This window comes from Rhinopithecus bieti, unplaced genomic scaffold, assembly GCF_001698545.2.
Source record: "Rhinopithecus bieti isolate Rb0 unplaced genomic scaffold, ASM169854v2 scaffold_2439, whole genome shotgun sequence".
In the NCBI taxonomy this organism is placed as follows: domain Eukaryota; kingdom Metazoa; phylum Chordata; class Mammalia; order Primates; family Cercopithecidae; genus Rhinopithecus; species Rhinopithecus bieti.
In genome coordinates this window covers 1,712,647-1,731,542 of record NW_016804232.1, presented here as the reverse complement: position 1 = coordinate 1,731,542, position 18,896 = coordinate 1,712,647, and the positions used below count along the sequence as shown (strand labels likewise).

Sequence of the window (18,896 nt, the reverse complement as noted above, 5' to 3'; positions counted from 1 at the left end):
AAAAAAAATCACCCAGCATGGTGGTGCATGCCTGTGGTCCCAGCTACTTAGACGGCTGAGGCAGGAGGTCAACGCTGCAGTGAGCCATGACTGCCCCAATGTTCCCCAGCCTAGGCAAAAAAGGGAGATCCTGTCCCAAAAAAAAAAAAAAAAAAAAGTAACATAAAAGTTTTCTATGTTTCAGGTGAACTCCTTCCTTTCCCTTCTCCTTTTTTGTAATTTTATTAAAAGTTCTGTGCATGGATACCCTCAGTGAAGTCTGGACATAATTAGTTCTATGCTTCCATTTAAAGGTGAGGCAACTCGCTGCTCTGGAGTTGAAGCACTACTAGTTTCTGGCTTTGGGTACTTCTGATTACAGCCAAGTTATCCCCAGAGAAGAAGCAGGCTCTAACCAGGGAACTAATCTTTCCCTGCTGTACCCTATAGTAAAAACCTTGCCTAACCATCAAAAAGGGCAATAGTAAGATTTTTAGTTTGATTCAATTTGTCTGTTTATGATATGATGCTGAGGTCCAGAGCATGCTGAGGTCCTTCTCTGGTTACTATCTGTTGCTTTATGTTCATTTTGTTCAGTCGGGAAAGTAAAATTCTGTAAATCTGTGGCCCCTACCAATATCTTTCCTAAAAAACTTCATATGTATTTTGAAACTTTCATGGAAATTTTATAAGTTGCACGTTTACATTATTACATATGAAACTGAAGACAATTTTGCTCTTCTTACCCAGGCTAGAGTGCTGTGGCACAATCTCGGCTCACTGCAACCTTTGCCTTCTGGGTTCAAACGATTCTCCTGCCTCAGCCTCCCAAGTAGTTGGGATTACAGGCATGGGCCACCACGCCCTGCTAATTTTGTATTTTCAGTAGAGACGGGGTTTCTCCATGTTGGTCAGGCTGGTCTTGAACTCCCAACCTCAGGTGATCCACCCACCTAGGCCTCCCAAAGTGCTGGGATTACAGGCGTGAGACACCGCGCCCGAACAAAGCCCATTTTTAAAATTAAAATTATTTTAAAATATAAGATGGGCTGGATGATGTGGCTACGCCTGTAATCCCAGCACTTTGGGAGAACAAGGTGGGGGGAATTACCTGAGGTCGGAAGTTCAAGACCAGCCTGGCCAACATGGTGAAACCCCGTCTCTACTAAAAATACAAAAATTAGCTGGGTGTGGTGGTGGGCACCCGTAATCTGAGCTACTCAGGAGGCTGAGGCAGGAAAATTGCTTGAACCCAGAAGGCAGAGTTGCAGTGAGTGGAGATTGTGCCACTGCCCTCCAGCCTAGGTGACAGAGACTCCATCTCAAAAAAATAAAACAATAAAATAAGATAAAAGATAAAAAGAAAAGCGACAAAAATGTATGAGTAATTGCTTATGAACTAGGTCCTATGATAGGCTCCAAATAATGAAGGCCTATGCTAGGGGGTATATGCATGTACTTTAGTGTATATACACACATATATAGACACATGTAAATACACATAAAAACATACGTATATTTACAATGGAGTATTTTTTAACAATACCCCAAAACATTAATTTTTCATTTCTGTCATAATTAAAAAATACATATCTACCATTCATTCTCTCCTACATTTACTCTTCCTTGACAGTCTTGTCTTTTGGGCCTCAAGTCCTTTGATTTAAAAAAACGCACACATGCACGCACACATGTATCCATACACACACACCCACCAAGGGGCTTTGATATCCTTAATTTCACTGGAACAAGTATCAAAGTGCCTACATTTCAGTTTGTCCTCCATTTAGCAGTCATAAAGCCCTCCAGAGAACTAACAAGAGAAAAGACAAGCTTGACAGAGTTTAAATTTCCTGACGAGTATGACACTCTCCCAACTCCCACCAATATTATAATCAGCAGCTTACCTTATTAATTCTAGTTGTGCAAGTTCCTGATTTGCTTGAAATATAGGTTTTTTAGTGAAGAGTTCGCCAAGGATACAGCTAATGGAAAAAATACTCATCATTACCAAATGATCTATTTTAATTCACTACCAAAAGTTTCAAGTAAAATAAACCAGTAAATAAGGCTATCTTACCCACAGCTCCATACATCAATGGCTGGTGTGTATCGTTCTTCTCCCAGCAGCAGTTCAGGTGGACGGTACCATAAAGTAATTACCTTGTTAGTATACGGCCGACTAAAAAACACAGAGAACAGTCTTTAGAGTTAGTATTTGTTGGAATAAGAGAGATTTTCTGAGGAAATATTATTTTGTTTATTAAAGCAATCCTATTAACCCAACTAAAAACACTTTTTTTTTTTTTTTTTTTTGAGATGATCTCGCTTGTCGCCCAGGCTGGAGTGCACGGCGCGACTTGCCACTGCAACTCTGCGTCCTGGGTTCACCATTCTCTGCATCAGCCCTCCCGAGTAGCTGGGACTACAGGCGGCCCGCCACCCATGCCCGGCTAATTTTTTGTATTTTTAGTAGAGACGGGGTTTCACCGGGTTAGCCAGATAGTCTTGATCTCCTGACCTCGTGATCCGTCTGCTCGGCCTCCCAAAGTCTGGGATTACAGTTGAGCCACCATGCCTAGTACTAAAAACACTTTCATCTGCCTACTAAAAAATTACAGACATCCAAAGCATCTAATATATAATCATAAAATACATGTGAAGGCAACCCTGTTTAACTAAAATTCCCTTAAATATATGAAGATAAAAATAAAAAGTATGTTGACTGGTAGCTGGGTCGGTGACTTCATGCCTGTAATTCCCAGCACTTTTGGGAAGGTCAAGGCGGGTGGAATCACCAGGTCAGGAGATGGAGACCATCCTTGGCTAACACAGTGAAACCCCATCTCACCAAAAAAAAATTACCGGTTTGTGCGGTGCCTTATCCTAAGCTATTCGGGAGGCTGAGGCAGAAAATGACGTGAACCCCAGAACGGAGCCGCAGTGAGCCAAGACCCACGCACCCAGCCTGGACACAGAGTGGAGACTACATCTCAAAAAAGTATTGACTGGTATTAAGCAATTTGGTTCAAAGCCAAAAGCTTTAGTATCACTCAATTGTTGAGACTGTTTTCCTTTCCATAAAACCTTAATGGTGATTAACCGATTTAAAGAGAGTTGACCTGGTTCTGATCATAATCGTGCAAATTACTAATGCATGTACAACATATAATTCAAATAGAGACCACGCTAACAAGATTTCTAAATGATCATATTTTGGCAACTTTTTCCACTGAAGCCACATACCCACTGGTGTATGTGAATAGAAAAAAGCACAGAAAATGCAGACTATAGTACGTTGAGGTCTACTTCGGCAAAGTTAGCAATACATATTGGTAATTAATCAAATAATTCCTTATACCTTGCCAAAAAAGGACATATATATACTGCTACCCTCTCACAGAAAAGATTATTTAGTCAAGTTATAATAGTGGTCAGGTTTGACTTCACTAGCACAAATTATCTGGCAATGTAAAGTGTTCAGAGAATTTAAATGCCGAAATTGAAACTTCAGAGAATGGTCCACATTCTAGGCTGACTGACACGCTTCAAGAGAATTCTAAGTAGTCAGAGGAGTTCTTTTGGCTGATCTGCAGTTTACTTACTTCAGGAAGATCACATATGTATTCAGATCAATTAAAACATCTTTTATTCCAGATGTTTTCCAAATCACAAGGACTCAAAACCACAGCAAATCCCCAGAACGGGCTGTATTCCAAGCCATTTATCTAAGCTTGGCTTGGTCTTGGACCAGTTCTTGTTAAGGAAAGGAAATTCATATTTAGAAGCATTCCCTCTTGCTCATCTATGAGATTTGACAGTTCGCAGCTGCCCCCATTCCACCAAATTCTCCCCAAATAATTTAAGGCACTAGTATTATAAAGACTATCGATCTAGCCATTTCTAGGATTAACACAGATAAGCTATATTTATACATGCTCCAAAGCACAAAAACATTACTTTGGTAAAACTGCAAAAAGAGGATAGTATAAGATGATATTTTTAATAGTTAAATTAAGATTAGGTTTTTCTAACATAATGTACTTTCTTCAGTGATTGTTTTGCTTGTTTATTGGAATCACTTATCTTCACATAATGAGCCAAGTCTTTTAAATTTTAGCTACTCTAGTTAACTGAACTAATAATCCTTTAAAACTAACGCCACCTTCTTTATGCTTTACTCCTTTTTTTTTTTTTTTTTTTTTTTTAAGAACAGAGTCTCACTCTTGTTGTCGCCCAGGCTGGAGTTCAAGCGAGTCTCCTGTCTCAGCCTCCTGAGTAGCTGGGATTATAGGCACCCACCACCACGCTTGGCTAATTTTTGTCCTTTTGGTAGAGATGGGGTTTCACCATGTTGGCCAGGCTAGTCTCCTGACCTCAGGTGATCTGCCCACCTCGGCCTCCCAAAGTGCTGTGATTACAGGTGTGACCCACTGAACCTAGCTGCTTTACCCCCTTTGAATAAAATCCTTTCCCTGTTTTTCTCATTCAAGTGCTATACTTCCTTTACAACACAGTAAAAGATGCAAATTCATAAAGTCTAATCTCCATTAAAAATATATTTATCTTCACATTCTTAAATTTACATCATACTTACCTGTCTTGAACTCCCTATTTTTATTTTCCTAGAAAGTTAAAAAGCCTTGTAACATTCTTTATTATGAACCCCACACACAAAGCCCAGAACAATGCTGGACACAGGTCAGGCACCTTAATGTATATGGCCCTCTAACTTTAGATGGCACATGATTAACTGGGCGGAAGAACAAAATTTGTAAAAATTATGACAACTAACTTCTCAAACACGTTAAAGATCTATGAGTATATCAAACCTATACAATGGTGTTATAAAAGTGCAACTGGATAACTAGTCTCAAGGAAATGTTTAAATTTATATAAATCTATCTGCAAATAGTTAATTTTATTTTATTTTAAAATATTTTAGTGTCTTGTATTTTAAAACATCTTAAAATTAAAAGTTTGTTGAATTGTAGAGAAATTAAACAAATTCTGGTGTCTAAAAGGAATATCTAAATAAAAGATTATTGTAGATATTGTATATCAAATTCTAGGCAATATGTAGCACCATCTAATGCAATATTTAGCAGTCACCGTAGCAGTTAAAACTAGAATATAATTTATTGTTACAATTTTTTATTAATTCAGACATGAAAATAGTAAATTTTCAAAATGATTAAACACAAAATCACATGAAATATATTTCTACCTGTACAGAAAAATATTTAATGTATACTACTTAATGGCCTTTCCAAATGCTTAAGTTTCTGTTAGACAAGAAATAAGAACCAGGCAAAGATTGAGAGAAAACATTCAACTGTAAAATTTAACCTAGGAAGTTGAATTTGAAAACACTAATGTGATTTCGAAAGTATGGAAATTCTTTGATTTATGAAGCAAACAAGCATTCAGACTGATACATACTTTTATAAAACAAAAGTACCACACTCTAAAATTATTTTTACACTCAAGGAAGTGTCAACGGAGTAGAGATCAAAGACTATCTGTTCACTGATAGATTCCAATACTTTGCCTCTAAACAATCCCAAGAAGGCTGGGCGCAGTGGCTCATGCCTGTAATCCCAGCACTTTGGGAGGCCAAGTGGGTGGATCACGAGGTCAGGAATTCAAGACCCACCTGGCCAAGATGGTAAAACCCTGTCCCTACTGAAAATACAAAAATTAGCCAGGCATGGTGGCATGCATCTGTAATCCCAGCTAATTGGGAGGGTGAGGCAGAGAACTGCTCAAACCTTGGAAGCAGAGGTTGCAGTGAGCCGAGATTGCACCACTGCACTCCAGCCCAGGCGACAGAACGAGATTCTGTCTCAAAACAAAACAAAACAAAAAACAATCCCAGGAATTCCAGAGATTTAGGGCAGGAAAGATGACATACGGTTATGGCCTTCCCTGCCTTAAGGCCTGATAAGCTGCACTGTATCCACAACAAACCAAGCAGTGCAATAAGGAGTGTGCCCCTCTGCTGGCACGTGTTTCAACCTCCTATTGGTCTAGATATATATAGAAAAACAGAACAAAATCCTAGATCCTTGAAGTATTTGGGGGTTCTGTATAATCCCAGTTAAAATTTATAAAGCAGGGTTGCTGCCTTTGTTAAAGACCATTCTAAAAGTGGGGGAAAAAATCATATAAAATACCTAAACTAGCTCTAAAATGCTTCATTTTTCCAACAACATATGATAAAGTCTGTACTTCTTTCCTCCTGCTTGAAGGCAACCCTCCCATGTACTTCTTTTATACTATAATTTACACTGTTTTGAGACAAAGAGAGTCTTCAGTAAACTAAATTCATCATACACACAAAATGGCATGTCATCTTTATGACATTCACAAACCACTGCAGAAAAATTTACCAAACCTACAAAAGAAATCTGGGATCTATTTTCTAACACCTACCCAGCTTTTGATGTCAAAAATCCAGGTGTCATTCTTGATTCATCTTTCCCTCAGATTTCCAAACAACTTCCGCCAATTCTACATCCAAAATAGATCCCCAATCCAAATACCTAGTCCAAGTCATTATTCTTTTCACTGGTATGACCACAACAATATCTTAACTGGTTTCCTGGCCTCCATCTCTCATCGCACCCCCCCCCCACCCACTTTTGTTTTGTTTTATTTTATTTTTTTTTTGAGATAGAGTGTCGCTCTGTTGCCCCGAATGGAATGCAGTGGCGCAATCTCGGCTCACTGCAACCTCTGCCTCCTGGATTCAAGCAATTCTCCTGCCTGTGGAGTAGCTTGGATTAAAGGCATGCACCACCATGCCCAGCTACCCTTAACTTCTTTTCAGTTTTTTTATTAAGCATAAAACCAGGTATCACCTACTTGCTTAAAACTGCCCAGTGATTTCCCAGTGCAATCAAATAAAATTTAAACTTTACTTCAGTTGATAAGACTGTACACCGAAGATCTTACCTCCTATTACACTGGGCAACTTTTGGCCTTAAACCTCCCAAGTCTGTTCCCAGGCAGTACTGAGTTTCTTCTCCTTTGTACTTGGAATGTTCTTGGCCCAGGTCTTCATTAAGTTTTCCCTTTCTCATCACTCTGGTCTTAGCTCCAATTTACTTCCTAAAAGAGGTCTATCTTAACTACCCTAATGAAAATTACCCAATCAGCTACTACCACCCCTACTTTGACACTATAGTCATTATTTTATTTGCTTTGTAGCACTTAGCTATTTTAAATTCATCACCCTACATATGCATTGCCTAACTTATTAATACTTTCATATACCGTAACTACATAGCAATAAACACAATCTTGAACTCCTGTTTCCCTCCTTTTGATATCTTCCAAGAAAAATAACTTTTTTAATTCCTCTATCATCACAGTGCTATAAAGAAACAAAACCAATTTTTTCCCAACTGATGCTGTCATCTTACTAAGATCAACTGTCTTACTTGCCCATTCTTATTATCACAAGCAAATTTAGAAGTCCTCTAAGTACCTACATTATTACCTTTTGCTACAAACTGCATCTCTGTTCTTCTTTACTGTCTCAGCAAACAGCCTCACCATTTGTGGCAGATACTCATAGCTGTCCTCTAAAAATCTGTTATTCCTCCCCTCTATGGCAGTTGTCCAGCTCCGCTACATTTCCCATCCTCACTGCAGTTAGGTGTGGCCACATGACCAAGTGCTCTCCAGTGGAACATAAGCGCGTGTGGTAAGTGCCATTTCTAGGCCTGGCTCATTACTCTCCTCCTTCCTCTTTTCTCACTTCTGGCACCAGCCTTGGAAGGCATGTGTAGAAGATGGCAGAACTTCCAATCTGCTTCTCTGAATAGCTATATTGAAGCAGTCACCATTTGAGTTGGTGATATGGTTAAATATTCTTAATTGTGTGCTAAGGTAACCGACAACCACTCAATATTTTTTCTTTTTTTTCTTTTGAGACAGTTTTGCTCTTGTCACCTAGGCTGGAGTGCAGTGGCATGATCTCAGCTCACTGCAACCTTCACCTCCTAGGTTCAAGCAATTCTCCAGCCACCACTCAAGATTATTAAGTGAGAAATACATATATAAACTTCCCATTCTTTAATCCACTAACTTTTGTGGTTCTCTTTGTTACAAAAGTTTAGACTATCCTAACCAACAAATCATTCATCCAGTTGCTTAAGCAGAAACCTTACAGTAAGGGGTAGAGGCAGGGATGTATCTCACAACACATGCAACCATCAAGTTCTAACAATTCGATATCCTTATGATATAATTAATCTGTCTTTCCAATACCTGTGCCCATTCCTTGGCTCTAGCTATAATTATCCTATTTAGATTTACTGCAACAGCTTTTTTAAGTGATTGTTCTTGCTTCCAGACTTGTAAGGCCAAACCACTTTCCTAAGTGCAATCAAAGTGATAGTATGAAATAAAACATGAGTATGTTATGCCTATAGTACACATTGCTTCCATCTAGAGAGTATCTACACAAGGCCTATAAAATCCATTATAATTTGGTTTTTGTTCCAATCACACTAAACCTTCAGTTCCCTGAGGGAGGTGAGCAAGTGTTCATTTTCCAGAGAAAGGGGATAAAGCCAGGAAGAGAACAGAGCTGGCAAGAAAACTTTAAAGAAGTTAGTGGTGCTTTAATTGTATTTTAAATATTTTAATAAACTATTTTTTAAAAGCTTTTAAAAGGTAACAATGACAAAAGACAATGAAAATGACCATTACTAAGGACAAGGAAAACATCCGATGATTTATTCAAAAACTTTGCAAAATAGGTACCATGCCTCACTTTCTACCTCTCTAATGAAAAATAAGCAAATACTGAGAAAGTGAGCAGACAGAAGTATTTAATCATAAAAGCAAGTTCCAAGGTAAGTGGAGTTAGAAGAGAATAAGGACAATTTCAGGTATCGCCCAATTCAGTAATACAGTAGACAATCAAACAAAAATCTATGTAATGATTAGGATGTTAATATTAAATCTCGTTAACCGTTTACAAATGTAAAGACAAAAGTAAAAGAGACTGAAACTATGTTTTGGCTCCAGGAAATTTAAAGCCCAGAAAAATTAAACCACGTTGTAATATGAAAATACATTATCCAAAGATAGACAAATAAAAGAAAATCCATCCGGGCATGGTGGCTCATGCCTGTAATCCCAGCACTTTGGGAGGTGGAGGCATAAGGATTGCTTGAGCCCAGGAGTTCGGAACCAGCCTGGCCAACATGGTGAAACCCCACCTCTACTAAAAATACAAAACAAATTAGCCAGGTATCACGGTGCATGTCTGTAATCCGAGCTGCTCAGGAGGCTGAGGCATGAGAATCGCTTGAACCCTGGAGGCAGAGGTTGCAGTGAACCTAAATGACACCACTGCATCCTAGCCTGGTCGACAGAGCAAGACTCTGTCTCAAAAAAAAAAAGAAAAAGAAAAAAAAAACCATCCAGAATCTTCAAAAATGAGTATTTCAAACTTGCTTTGTTAGATTTGGCTACCAATTGTCAACATCATAGAGATGATCTTGTTTAGATCACACAAAGAAGCAGCAAACTGATGTGACACTACATATACGATACTTTTTACTTTCATGGATTAAAAAACAAATTACATTAACTCACAAAGAAAAGAAACAGGACTGAAAACATATAGTCAAGTTCTTAGGTGTTATCACACAAAAAAGAAAATCTAAAATGAAATGAACCACTCCAGTTTATTTACATAATTAGATCAATTCCAAGCAATAAACTCAGTAACCCAGAAACACACACACACACACAGTCCTTCTGCCATTAAATTGGAAAAACAAAATTTAGTAACTTCAATAAGTTGTTATTGGATAGCAAGAAGCTAAACTTTGTAAAGACCCAAAAATAATGGTCTCAACGTTAACTATTGTGCATTTCAATTTCTACTTTTTTTTTTTTTTAATAGAGATCTCACTATGTTGCCCAGGCTGGACTCAAACTTTTAGGCTCAAGCAATCCTCACATCTTGGCCTTCCAAAGTGCTAGGACTAGAGGCAAGAGCCACCAAGGCCAGGCCTTCTGCTAAATACTTTCATTTGTAAATCTCATTAATATTTTTGAAAAGAAGGCAGACACTATTTGTTTGTCTGCCAGGAAAGTAACACCTTCTTTTGTTTTTCCTTGAACCTTAAATGATTAACCAAGTATTAAAATTTAAAGTCAGGCCAGGTGCCGTGGCTGACCCCTGTAATCCCAGCACTTTGGGAGGCCAAGGCGGGCGGATCACCTGAGTTCAGGAGTTCAAGACCAGCCTGGACAACATGGTGAAAACCCGTCTCTACTAAAAATACAAAAATTTGCTGGGTGTGGTGGCAGGCACCTGTAATCCCAGCTACTTAGGAGACTGAGGCAGGAGAATCGCTTGAACTCAGGAGGCAGAGGTTGCATTGAGCCGAGATTGTGCCATTGCACTCCAGACTGGGGCACAAGAGCGAAACTCTGTCTCAAAAAAAAAAAAAATTAAAGTCATTAGACTTTAATAAAACTTTCATGTGAAAAATTACAGGTAATTTTAAATATCTGTTGCTATCAAAGTATTTTTTGTTTATAGATTTCTCATTAGATATTTCAAGAGCTTTCAAACTGCTTAAAATATAATTAAATCCAGTATGACTAAGGGAGATTCAGAAGTAGAAATATCACGTAACTTGCTAATGCGCTGGAAGATTAAAACTACAGCATACCTCATTTGTCAAAAATATTATATTTGGAGGATGCAAAGACAAAAGGCAAAATTCAGCAGACCCTTTACTACAAAAGAACTCTAAAAATTGTCATCAGCCTAATGGTACCTCTAAAGCAGACTTGAGAGGCCCCTAGAGTTCTCTACCTGGAAGACAATTCTAGGAAATAAAGGCTGAATTCAGAGTCTTACCAGGGAAGCACTCCCATATAATGAAAACAATCTGACAAAAGATCCTGAGCTGTACTACTTATTGGTTGTGTATTGGTTGTGCTTGAAAATGCACTTAAGTTTTCTAAACTTGTTTCTGTATCTTTAAAATGTGCATAAGAATAATGATACCTACATCATCCATCTCAACTTTCTTTTAAAATAATTCTTGTGAAGGAAACTATGTATAATAATGTACACAAATGTTAAGTTTGTTCTTTCCTTTTCCTTTCTTTATAAGAAATAACTATTTATTGAAACTCTGAGCTAGGCACTGTGCTAAGTAAGCACTAGCAGATGGTTAAACGAAACAAAAATACACACTTATAGAGCAATTAATAACTGCACTTATTAGAGCAATTAAGTATGGTGGTAGGCTGGGTGTGGTGGCTCACATCTGTAATCCCAGCACTTTGGAAGGTTGAGGCAAGTGGATCACTTGAGGTCAGGAGTTCGAGACCAGCCCGGCCAACGTGGTAAAACCCCATCTCTACTAAAAATACAAAAATTAGCCAGGCTTGGGGTGCACAACTGTAGTCCTCTCAGGAGGCTGACATGAGAGGATTGCTTGACCTGGGAGGCAGAGGTTGCAGTGAGCCAAGATCTCGCCGCTGCACTCCAGCCTAGGCGACGGAGCGAGACTCTGTCTTTAAAAAAAAAAAAAAAAAAAAGGTGGTAATATAAATTATAATCATGTACTATAAATAATACATAGGATGAATAATATACTCTAAACACATAAAAAAAGATGTGCCCAATGATGCCTGTGGGATTCAGGACAGATTTCAAAGGAGGTAGGGCCTGAATTGCACACTGAAAGAAAAAAAAACAAATGTGTCAAACTCAGGTGGGAAGTATAATTACATACAAAAAGAAAGCTTATGTAGATTCACAAAGGCACTCAAGAGCACAGCAAGTTTACGGAACTACAAATAGTTCAACATTGCTATTATCTGGAGCGCTGGAATGGCAGAAGACAAGAACATAAGGGAGAAAGACCAGACGGCAGAAAAACCAATACAATTCTATTTACAATGGCCTATATAAGAAGGTGACTGGGTACCTTTAACTAAAACAGGAAATAAAGGAAAAGGAGTGGACATTTTTCTGGGGAACGAAATAGATAAAGGTTTAATTTAGGGTACCCAGATCACCTGGGTAGAGATTTCCAATAAACAAAAGGTCTGGAGACCAGAAGAAAGACCAAGGATTGGAATTCAGTTTTGTAAGTATTTGGCAGTAATGTCTTGGATGACCCTCCCCGAACAGAAGGAAGAGGGAATTCTTTCCACTTTATATGTTCAAAAATGAAGAACACTCTATCAGAGCTGAAGAGAGAACAATTTAATCTTGATCTTACAGTTAAAAGTCCGTGATCTAAATTAGATCTCCTTTCCTGAAGCTTGTTTAATCTTATTATTTATTGTCATTCATCTGTTATTAGTAATTTTTATTACCATGGTTCCAATCTTTGTCTAGTGATTCTCAGAAGATTCTTTTATTACCCAGAATCCCCAAAGCTCCCTGCACTCATCCATATCAGGAGGATCCTCCAGATGAGGATCACCTTCTCCCAGATCAGAATCAGCCAAGCACTTGCCATGAATGCAGTCAATGTTTTAAGGAACATAAAACACAAAAGAATAAAATACAGTAATACTGCCTTCCTCTCTCATTAATACCTTCAACTTTGGGAAAATTTAGTTTTGCTTTCAGTAACAATGTTCTGGAAAGCCACTAGATGGCGATACTGCCTTCAAAAAGGTGTGTGCGTTTTGGGAGGGTGGTATTAGTGAGCTAGCATAATACTTTAAGGCCCTTTTCATTTTTCCCTTCTCTCTCCTTATTGGATCATCATACAGAAACGTAGTATGCTTTCTGGCTATTGTTTAAAAAACTATTTTATTTTGATCACCGTAACATTATTAAAGATACATTTTTCAGGGCTGGGCACAGTGGCCCCATCACTTTGGGAGGCTGAGGCGGGCAGATCACTTGAGGTCAGGAGTTCGAGGCCAGTCTGCCCAACATGGTGAAACCCCGTCTCTACTAAAAATACAAAAATTAGCCGGGCATGGTGGCAGGTGCCTGTAATCCCAGCTACGCAGGAGGCTGAGGCAGGAGAATCGCTTAAATCGGGGAGGCAGAGGTTGCAGTGAGCCGAGATCATGCCACTGCACTGCAGTTTGAGTGACACAGTGATACTCTATCTCATAAATAAATAAATAAATAAATAAAGTGTTACATTATAGTTTCTTCTCTAGAAAATGAAGCTAATTTCAATTAATATGGAAAACATTTTTTTCACACAGGACAGTCACATGAAGAGAGAAAATACTCCATCTTTTGAAAACCACTTGAGCAATGACTTGGTAAAATAAAACTAAGAAGAGGGAAACACTGTAGCTATCAGAAAACCATACTTAAGAAAAGATACTAAAAGATGAACAGTTCAATGAAGAAATGGGGTAAAAACCTCTATTCTCAAGTTTTAAAGTTCCCAATGCAGAATGGGACAAAGTATAAATACCAATGTTCAAAATGAGAAAATGATTCAAATCGAAAGAAATAATTTTCCCCTCTACTTTTAATCCAGTGGTTCTCTTTCTTTCTTCAATAATAGGCACATGACAGAGCAGATCCACATTGGTCACAGACCCCCCAAGTGCTAGTGTAACTCCACCCAGCTTTCCTCAAATTCAAAAAAGGAACATCCAAAATCTAATGAGAGCTGTGGTTGATGCTATTACAGTGGTAAGCTGAAATCTGCTCTATTTACAAACAAAAAACCTTACACAAAATTCTTGAGCACTCCAGTTATTCGATCTATATTAACTACTTAGAATATAAAAACACTTCAAAGTGACTTTATATTTGCTTGAGTATTATAATAAGGCCCTACCTGGCTCTCTATTTATAACGAAGCAGAAATATGAATGAAAAATCATTTGTTGTATATTTATCTCAAAAAATATCTAGAAAATTTGAGACACAATCTGTTAAAGGTAGATTTCTTTTAAAATCAGTATGTTATTAAGGTTCACTAGAGCAATGTATGTATTTTAAAGGTATTCCATTATATTAAGCCTACTCCAGGATATTCTAAATAAATCATAATTATTCTCTTGTAAAAAAAACAAGTTTTAAAGGAGTATATAAACCCCATAATGATAGGATATTTGCTCTGAAAACAAAATGACAGACTGAATTTTCCTCTTACACATTTAACTGAGCAGAAAAATTCAGTATACATTACCCGAAGATGCAAAGTTATGGGACTTTAAAACTCTGGTTCTCTAAACTCAAAATTTCTACATCAATCTCGCAGGGCAACAGGGACCATGGCCCAGTGAACACGCCACACTCCTGGCACTCCATTGGAACCCAAATTATATTTTAAAATGAAAATGAATGGAAAATTGAGCCTTATAATATAAAATTTGGCTTTATAATCAGCTTTTCTGAAACATATCTATTCCAAATGTGCACAAATATCTGCATATCAAGAATCTATTAGATTAAAATGGTAATTAGCTGTTTTCCATTTCATAGAAAAGGATTTATATAATTAACGACAGACACAAACTTATATTAAGCAAAATCTAACTACAGTGAAATCTCAACCAGCTTAGCAGATAGAATTCTTAATTAACCAGAACTTGCCCAAAATAATAGTCACATTAGTCATATATATATGCTTATCAGCTGGGCACGGTGGCTCATGCCTGTAATCCCAGCACTTTGGGAGGCCAAGGCAGGCAGATCACTTGTGGTCACTAGTTCGAGACCAGCCTGGCCAACATGGCGAAATCCTGTCTCTACTAAAAAATATAAAAATTAGCTGGGCATGGTGGTGCCCGTCTGTAGTCCCAGCTACTCGGAAGGCTGAAGCTGGAGAATCGCTTGAACCCGGGAGGCGGAGGTTGCAGTGAGCTGAGATCACGCCACTGCACTCCAGCCTGGGCGACAGAGCGAGACTCTGTCTCAAATAAAGTAAATACATATGCTTCTTAAACAGCAGAAGAAAAAAATATATACTTCAAGTGAAGCTTTGGATTAAGTACACATTCAGATCAATTTTTCCTTTCAACTTCTACCAAGAGGCACTATTATATATGATAGAAAGAATAAAAAATTGGGAATTGAAAACTTAGCTATACACCCTTGGCTCTGCCAACATTTTTTGATCTTTAAAGTCACTCAACCCTTCACAATAGCCAGGATAGGGAATCAACGTTAAGTGTCCACTGAAAGATGAATGGATAAAGAAAATGCGGCCTGTAATCCCAGCGATCGGGAGGCTGAGACAGGAGAATCACTTGAACCCTTGAGCCGAGATTGCGCCACAGCACTCCAGCCTGGGCGACAGAGACTCCGTCTCAAAAAAACAAAACAAAACAAAACAGAAAAAGGAAAATGTGGCATATATGCACATTGAAATACTATTCAAGTCTTAAAAAAACAAGGAAATGCTGTCATTTATGACAACATGGATGAACGTGAAGCGCAATGTGTTAAGTGGAATAAGGCAGGCACATAAAGACAAATAATTTATCATTTCACTTATATGTGAAATCCAAAAACCCTCAGCTCATAGCGGTAGAGAGTAGAGCTGGGAGTTACCAGATGCTGGGCATAGGGAGTATGGGGGGAAGATGCTGGCCTAAGGATATAAAGGTTCAGTTAGACAAAAGTAAATTCAAGAGATTTATTGTACAACTTGATAACTACACTTAATAACAATGTATTCTTGAGAATTGTTGGCCGGGCGCGGTGGCTCAAGCCTGTAATCCCAGCACTTTGGGAGGCCGAGAGGGGCGGATCACGAGATCCGGAGATCGAGACCATCCTGGCTAACACGGTGAAACCCCGTCTCTACTAAAAAATACAAAAAACTAGCCGGGCGACGTGGCGGGCGCCTGTAGTCCCAGCTACTTGGGAGGCTGAGGCAGGAGAATGGCGTGAACCCGGGAGGCGGAGCTTGCAGTGAGCTGAGATCTGGCCACTGCACTCCAGCCTGGGTGACAGAGGGAGACTCCGTCTCAACGAAAAAAAAAAAGAAAAAAAAAGAAAATTGTTGAGAGTAGATTTTTAAGAGTTGGCACACACAAAAAATGTGGGGAAATACATATTAATTAGCTCAATGTAGCCATTTTACAATGTATACATATTTCAAAATTAAAAAGAAAGTAACTCGGCCCTTTCTGGGTCTCAGTTCTCTCAAATGCAAAATGAGGGGTATAGCTTTTGAGCTTTAAAACAGTTTTAAACTTAAAAAAAAAAAAAAAAAAAAAAAACACTCTGGCCGGGCGCGGTGGCTCAAGCCTGTAATCCCAGCACTTTGGGAGGCCGAGATGGGCGGATCACAAGGTCAGGAGATCAAGACCATCCTGGCTAATACGGTGAAACCCCGTCTCTACTAAAAAATACAAAAAAATAGCCAGGCGAGGTGGCGGGCGCCTGTAGTCCCAGCTACTCGGGAGGCGGAGGCAGGAGAATGGCGTAAATCCGGGAGGCGGAGCTTGCAGTGAGCTGAGACTCGGCCACTGAACTCCAGGCCTGGCGACAGAGCAAGACTCCGACTCCGTCTCAAAAAAAAACAAAAACAAAAAACCACTCATACAACCCTTTCCTAAAATACAATGTTAATTTTAAGTGTAGTAGTTAAAACAAATAAAAACCAAGTAACTCTGGTGAAAGTCAGTACAGAGGACTGGAGGTCCAATCACAAAACCCCATCCACAGAACACTTTTTCTTTCCTTTCTTTCTCTTTCTCTCTCTGTCTCTCTTTCCTTCCTTCGTCCCTCCCTCCCTCCTCCCTTCCTTTCTTTTTTTGGAGACAGTCTTGCTGGAGTACAGTGGTGCAATCTCGGCTCACTGCAACCTCCACCTCCCAGGTTTAAGTGATTCTTGTGCCTCAGCCTTCCAAGTAGCTGGGATTACAGGCGTGCACCACCAAGCTCAGCTATTTTTAGTAGAGATGAGGTTTCACCATGTTGGCCAGGCTGGTCTCCAAGTGCTGACCCTCAAGTGATCCACCCACCTCTGCCTCCCAAAGTGTTGGGATTTGTAAAAGCATGAGCCACTGCGCCCGGCCCACAGCATACTTTCTGAGGGGTTTCATGGAACCTGAATGGATCTGAAACATATCACTTATAAACCTCTACTCTAGAGCACTATATAATGAAAATACTTTCCAGAATTATGTCACAGGCACTGCAAGATTTAAAAACATGGACTTTTTACTCTGAAAAATTCAAACGAGAGTTTTTGTTTATTCCTTTAACCAGAAAAAAGCAAAGATTAAATGAAAGTAAACATCTATTCCTAAGACTACAATCAACTGATGTTTCACTATATTAAATTATGGTGATACTAAAGAAATGACAGAATTGTCATAAAATAATTTTAAAATTCTTTAAATATATTATTTCAGATATATATATGAAAATAAAGACAAGAATGGGGTAAATGGACTAAAGATTTATTAAGCAAAATTAATTCTATATTTTATTTACATAAAACCCACTATTGCATAAAAATATTTTATTTTGAAATCCCATATTAGTTCTAATAAGACAAGTCATTTCACTACCACCAGGCACAAAGAAAGCCAAGTTGGATATATACTCAAACTTTAGCCAGAAAATTTCTACCTTTTTGTGTCTTATACACTGAACATCCTCACAACAGTTGGTTTAAATAAAGGGTTCTAGGGAGTTAAAAAACAAAGAACTGTAAATATAACAATAAAACCTGTGTAAAATAATAAAGAAAACAAAGTTTATAAGTTTAAAAATGCAATTTAAAAGGTTTTCATTAAGAATATTTAATATCTGAATACACATTAGAAATTTAAGTATAAGTTCACTTCAGTCACACTTAAAAATGTACATTTTTAAAAAATCATTTTTACCTGTGTTAAAGATCAATTTTTAAATTGAGATAATGTGTGAAATATTGTAATTACAATAATCAACCCAATATGGTATAAAATTTCAGTGTTTTATGTACTAACCATGAAAAGTAAATTTCGCTTTTAAAAAATAAAACTATCAATAAGGTATTCTTAGTATAGCTTCTAATACTAAACTCTAATATCTACAATATTCATTTGAAAGTATGCTTACCTTTCTTCTGAGCTATACAATCGAGCAAGTCCAAAATCTGCAAGTTTTATCTGCCCTCTGGTAGAAAAAAGACAAAATGAACAAAAGGTATTAATTTGCTCTAAACTGACAATACACATTTATATTCTATGCGTAGAACTGATAAAAAAAATACCTATGTAAATGTTAACTCTACTCACACTTCAGTATCATCAAGGTAATACAGGTAAAGGCAAGTAGTGGATAAATTCACAAAACAAAAAAATTAACAAATCCTTGGATAGTCAGTTAAACTTATTATAGCAATATGATTATTAGAATTACTGTATTATAATATTAGAATAGTATTTTATTACTATTCAGTTCCTATTTAGAAAAGCACACTTCAATGAAAACAAAATAAAACGAGATCATTTTTATTACTTAGCAGTAAGACAAATTTCTTGTTCAACGTAACACTGCACAAGAACTAAGTGACATCACTTTTAATTTGTTTAATTCTCCAGTTTTAGAGGGGCTAGGTGCATAGAACACTGTCTATTAATTAAAATCAGAACCAGGCATGCCTTATTTAAATTAACAAACAGTACCAATTACAAGAGAATTACCAGGGTTCAAATATAAGCCGTTACGAATATAAGCTTATTTATATAAGTTTTAAATAAGTGAATGTGTCTGTGTGTGTACACACTTCCAAAAAGTTTACTTTACAACTGTGACTGTGTTTTTAAAATTTTCTAAAATCTATTCTTAGCCTAAAGCTGAAATTCTATTGCTTATTAGATGATCCATTCACATTACTTGGAAAAATAGCAAACAGAAAAGTAAACTAAGTATTATTTTATATGCATTACAGACTATTATTGGATTTTTTTTTTTTTTTTTTTTTTTT

At 37.7% G+C, this 18,896-nt stretch overlaps 1 protein-coding gene across 1 annotated transcript in view; it reads right to left on the bottom strand.

Moving 5' to 3' along the window:
* CDK13 (cyclin dependent kinase 13) overlaps positions 1-18,896 on the bottom strand; it is a 144,169-nt gene that overhangs the window by 33,272 nt on the left and 92,001 nt on the right. Inside the window, exons 8-10 of the mRNA XM_017867362.1 lie at positions 18,026-18,082; positions 2,060-2,161; positions 1,887-1,964 (exon numbers count right to left, since the gene is read on the bottom strand). Of these exons, the coding sequence (XP_017722851.1) occupies positions 1,887-1,964; positions 2,060-2,161; positions 18,026-18,082 (237 nt within the window). The remainder of the gene's footprint in view (positions 1-1,886; positions 1,965-2,059; positions 2,162-18,025; positions 18,083-18,896) is intronic.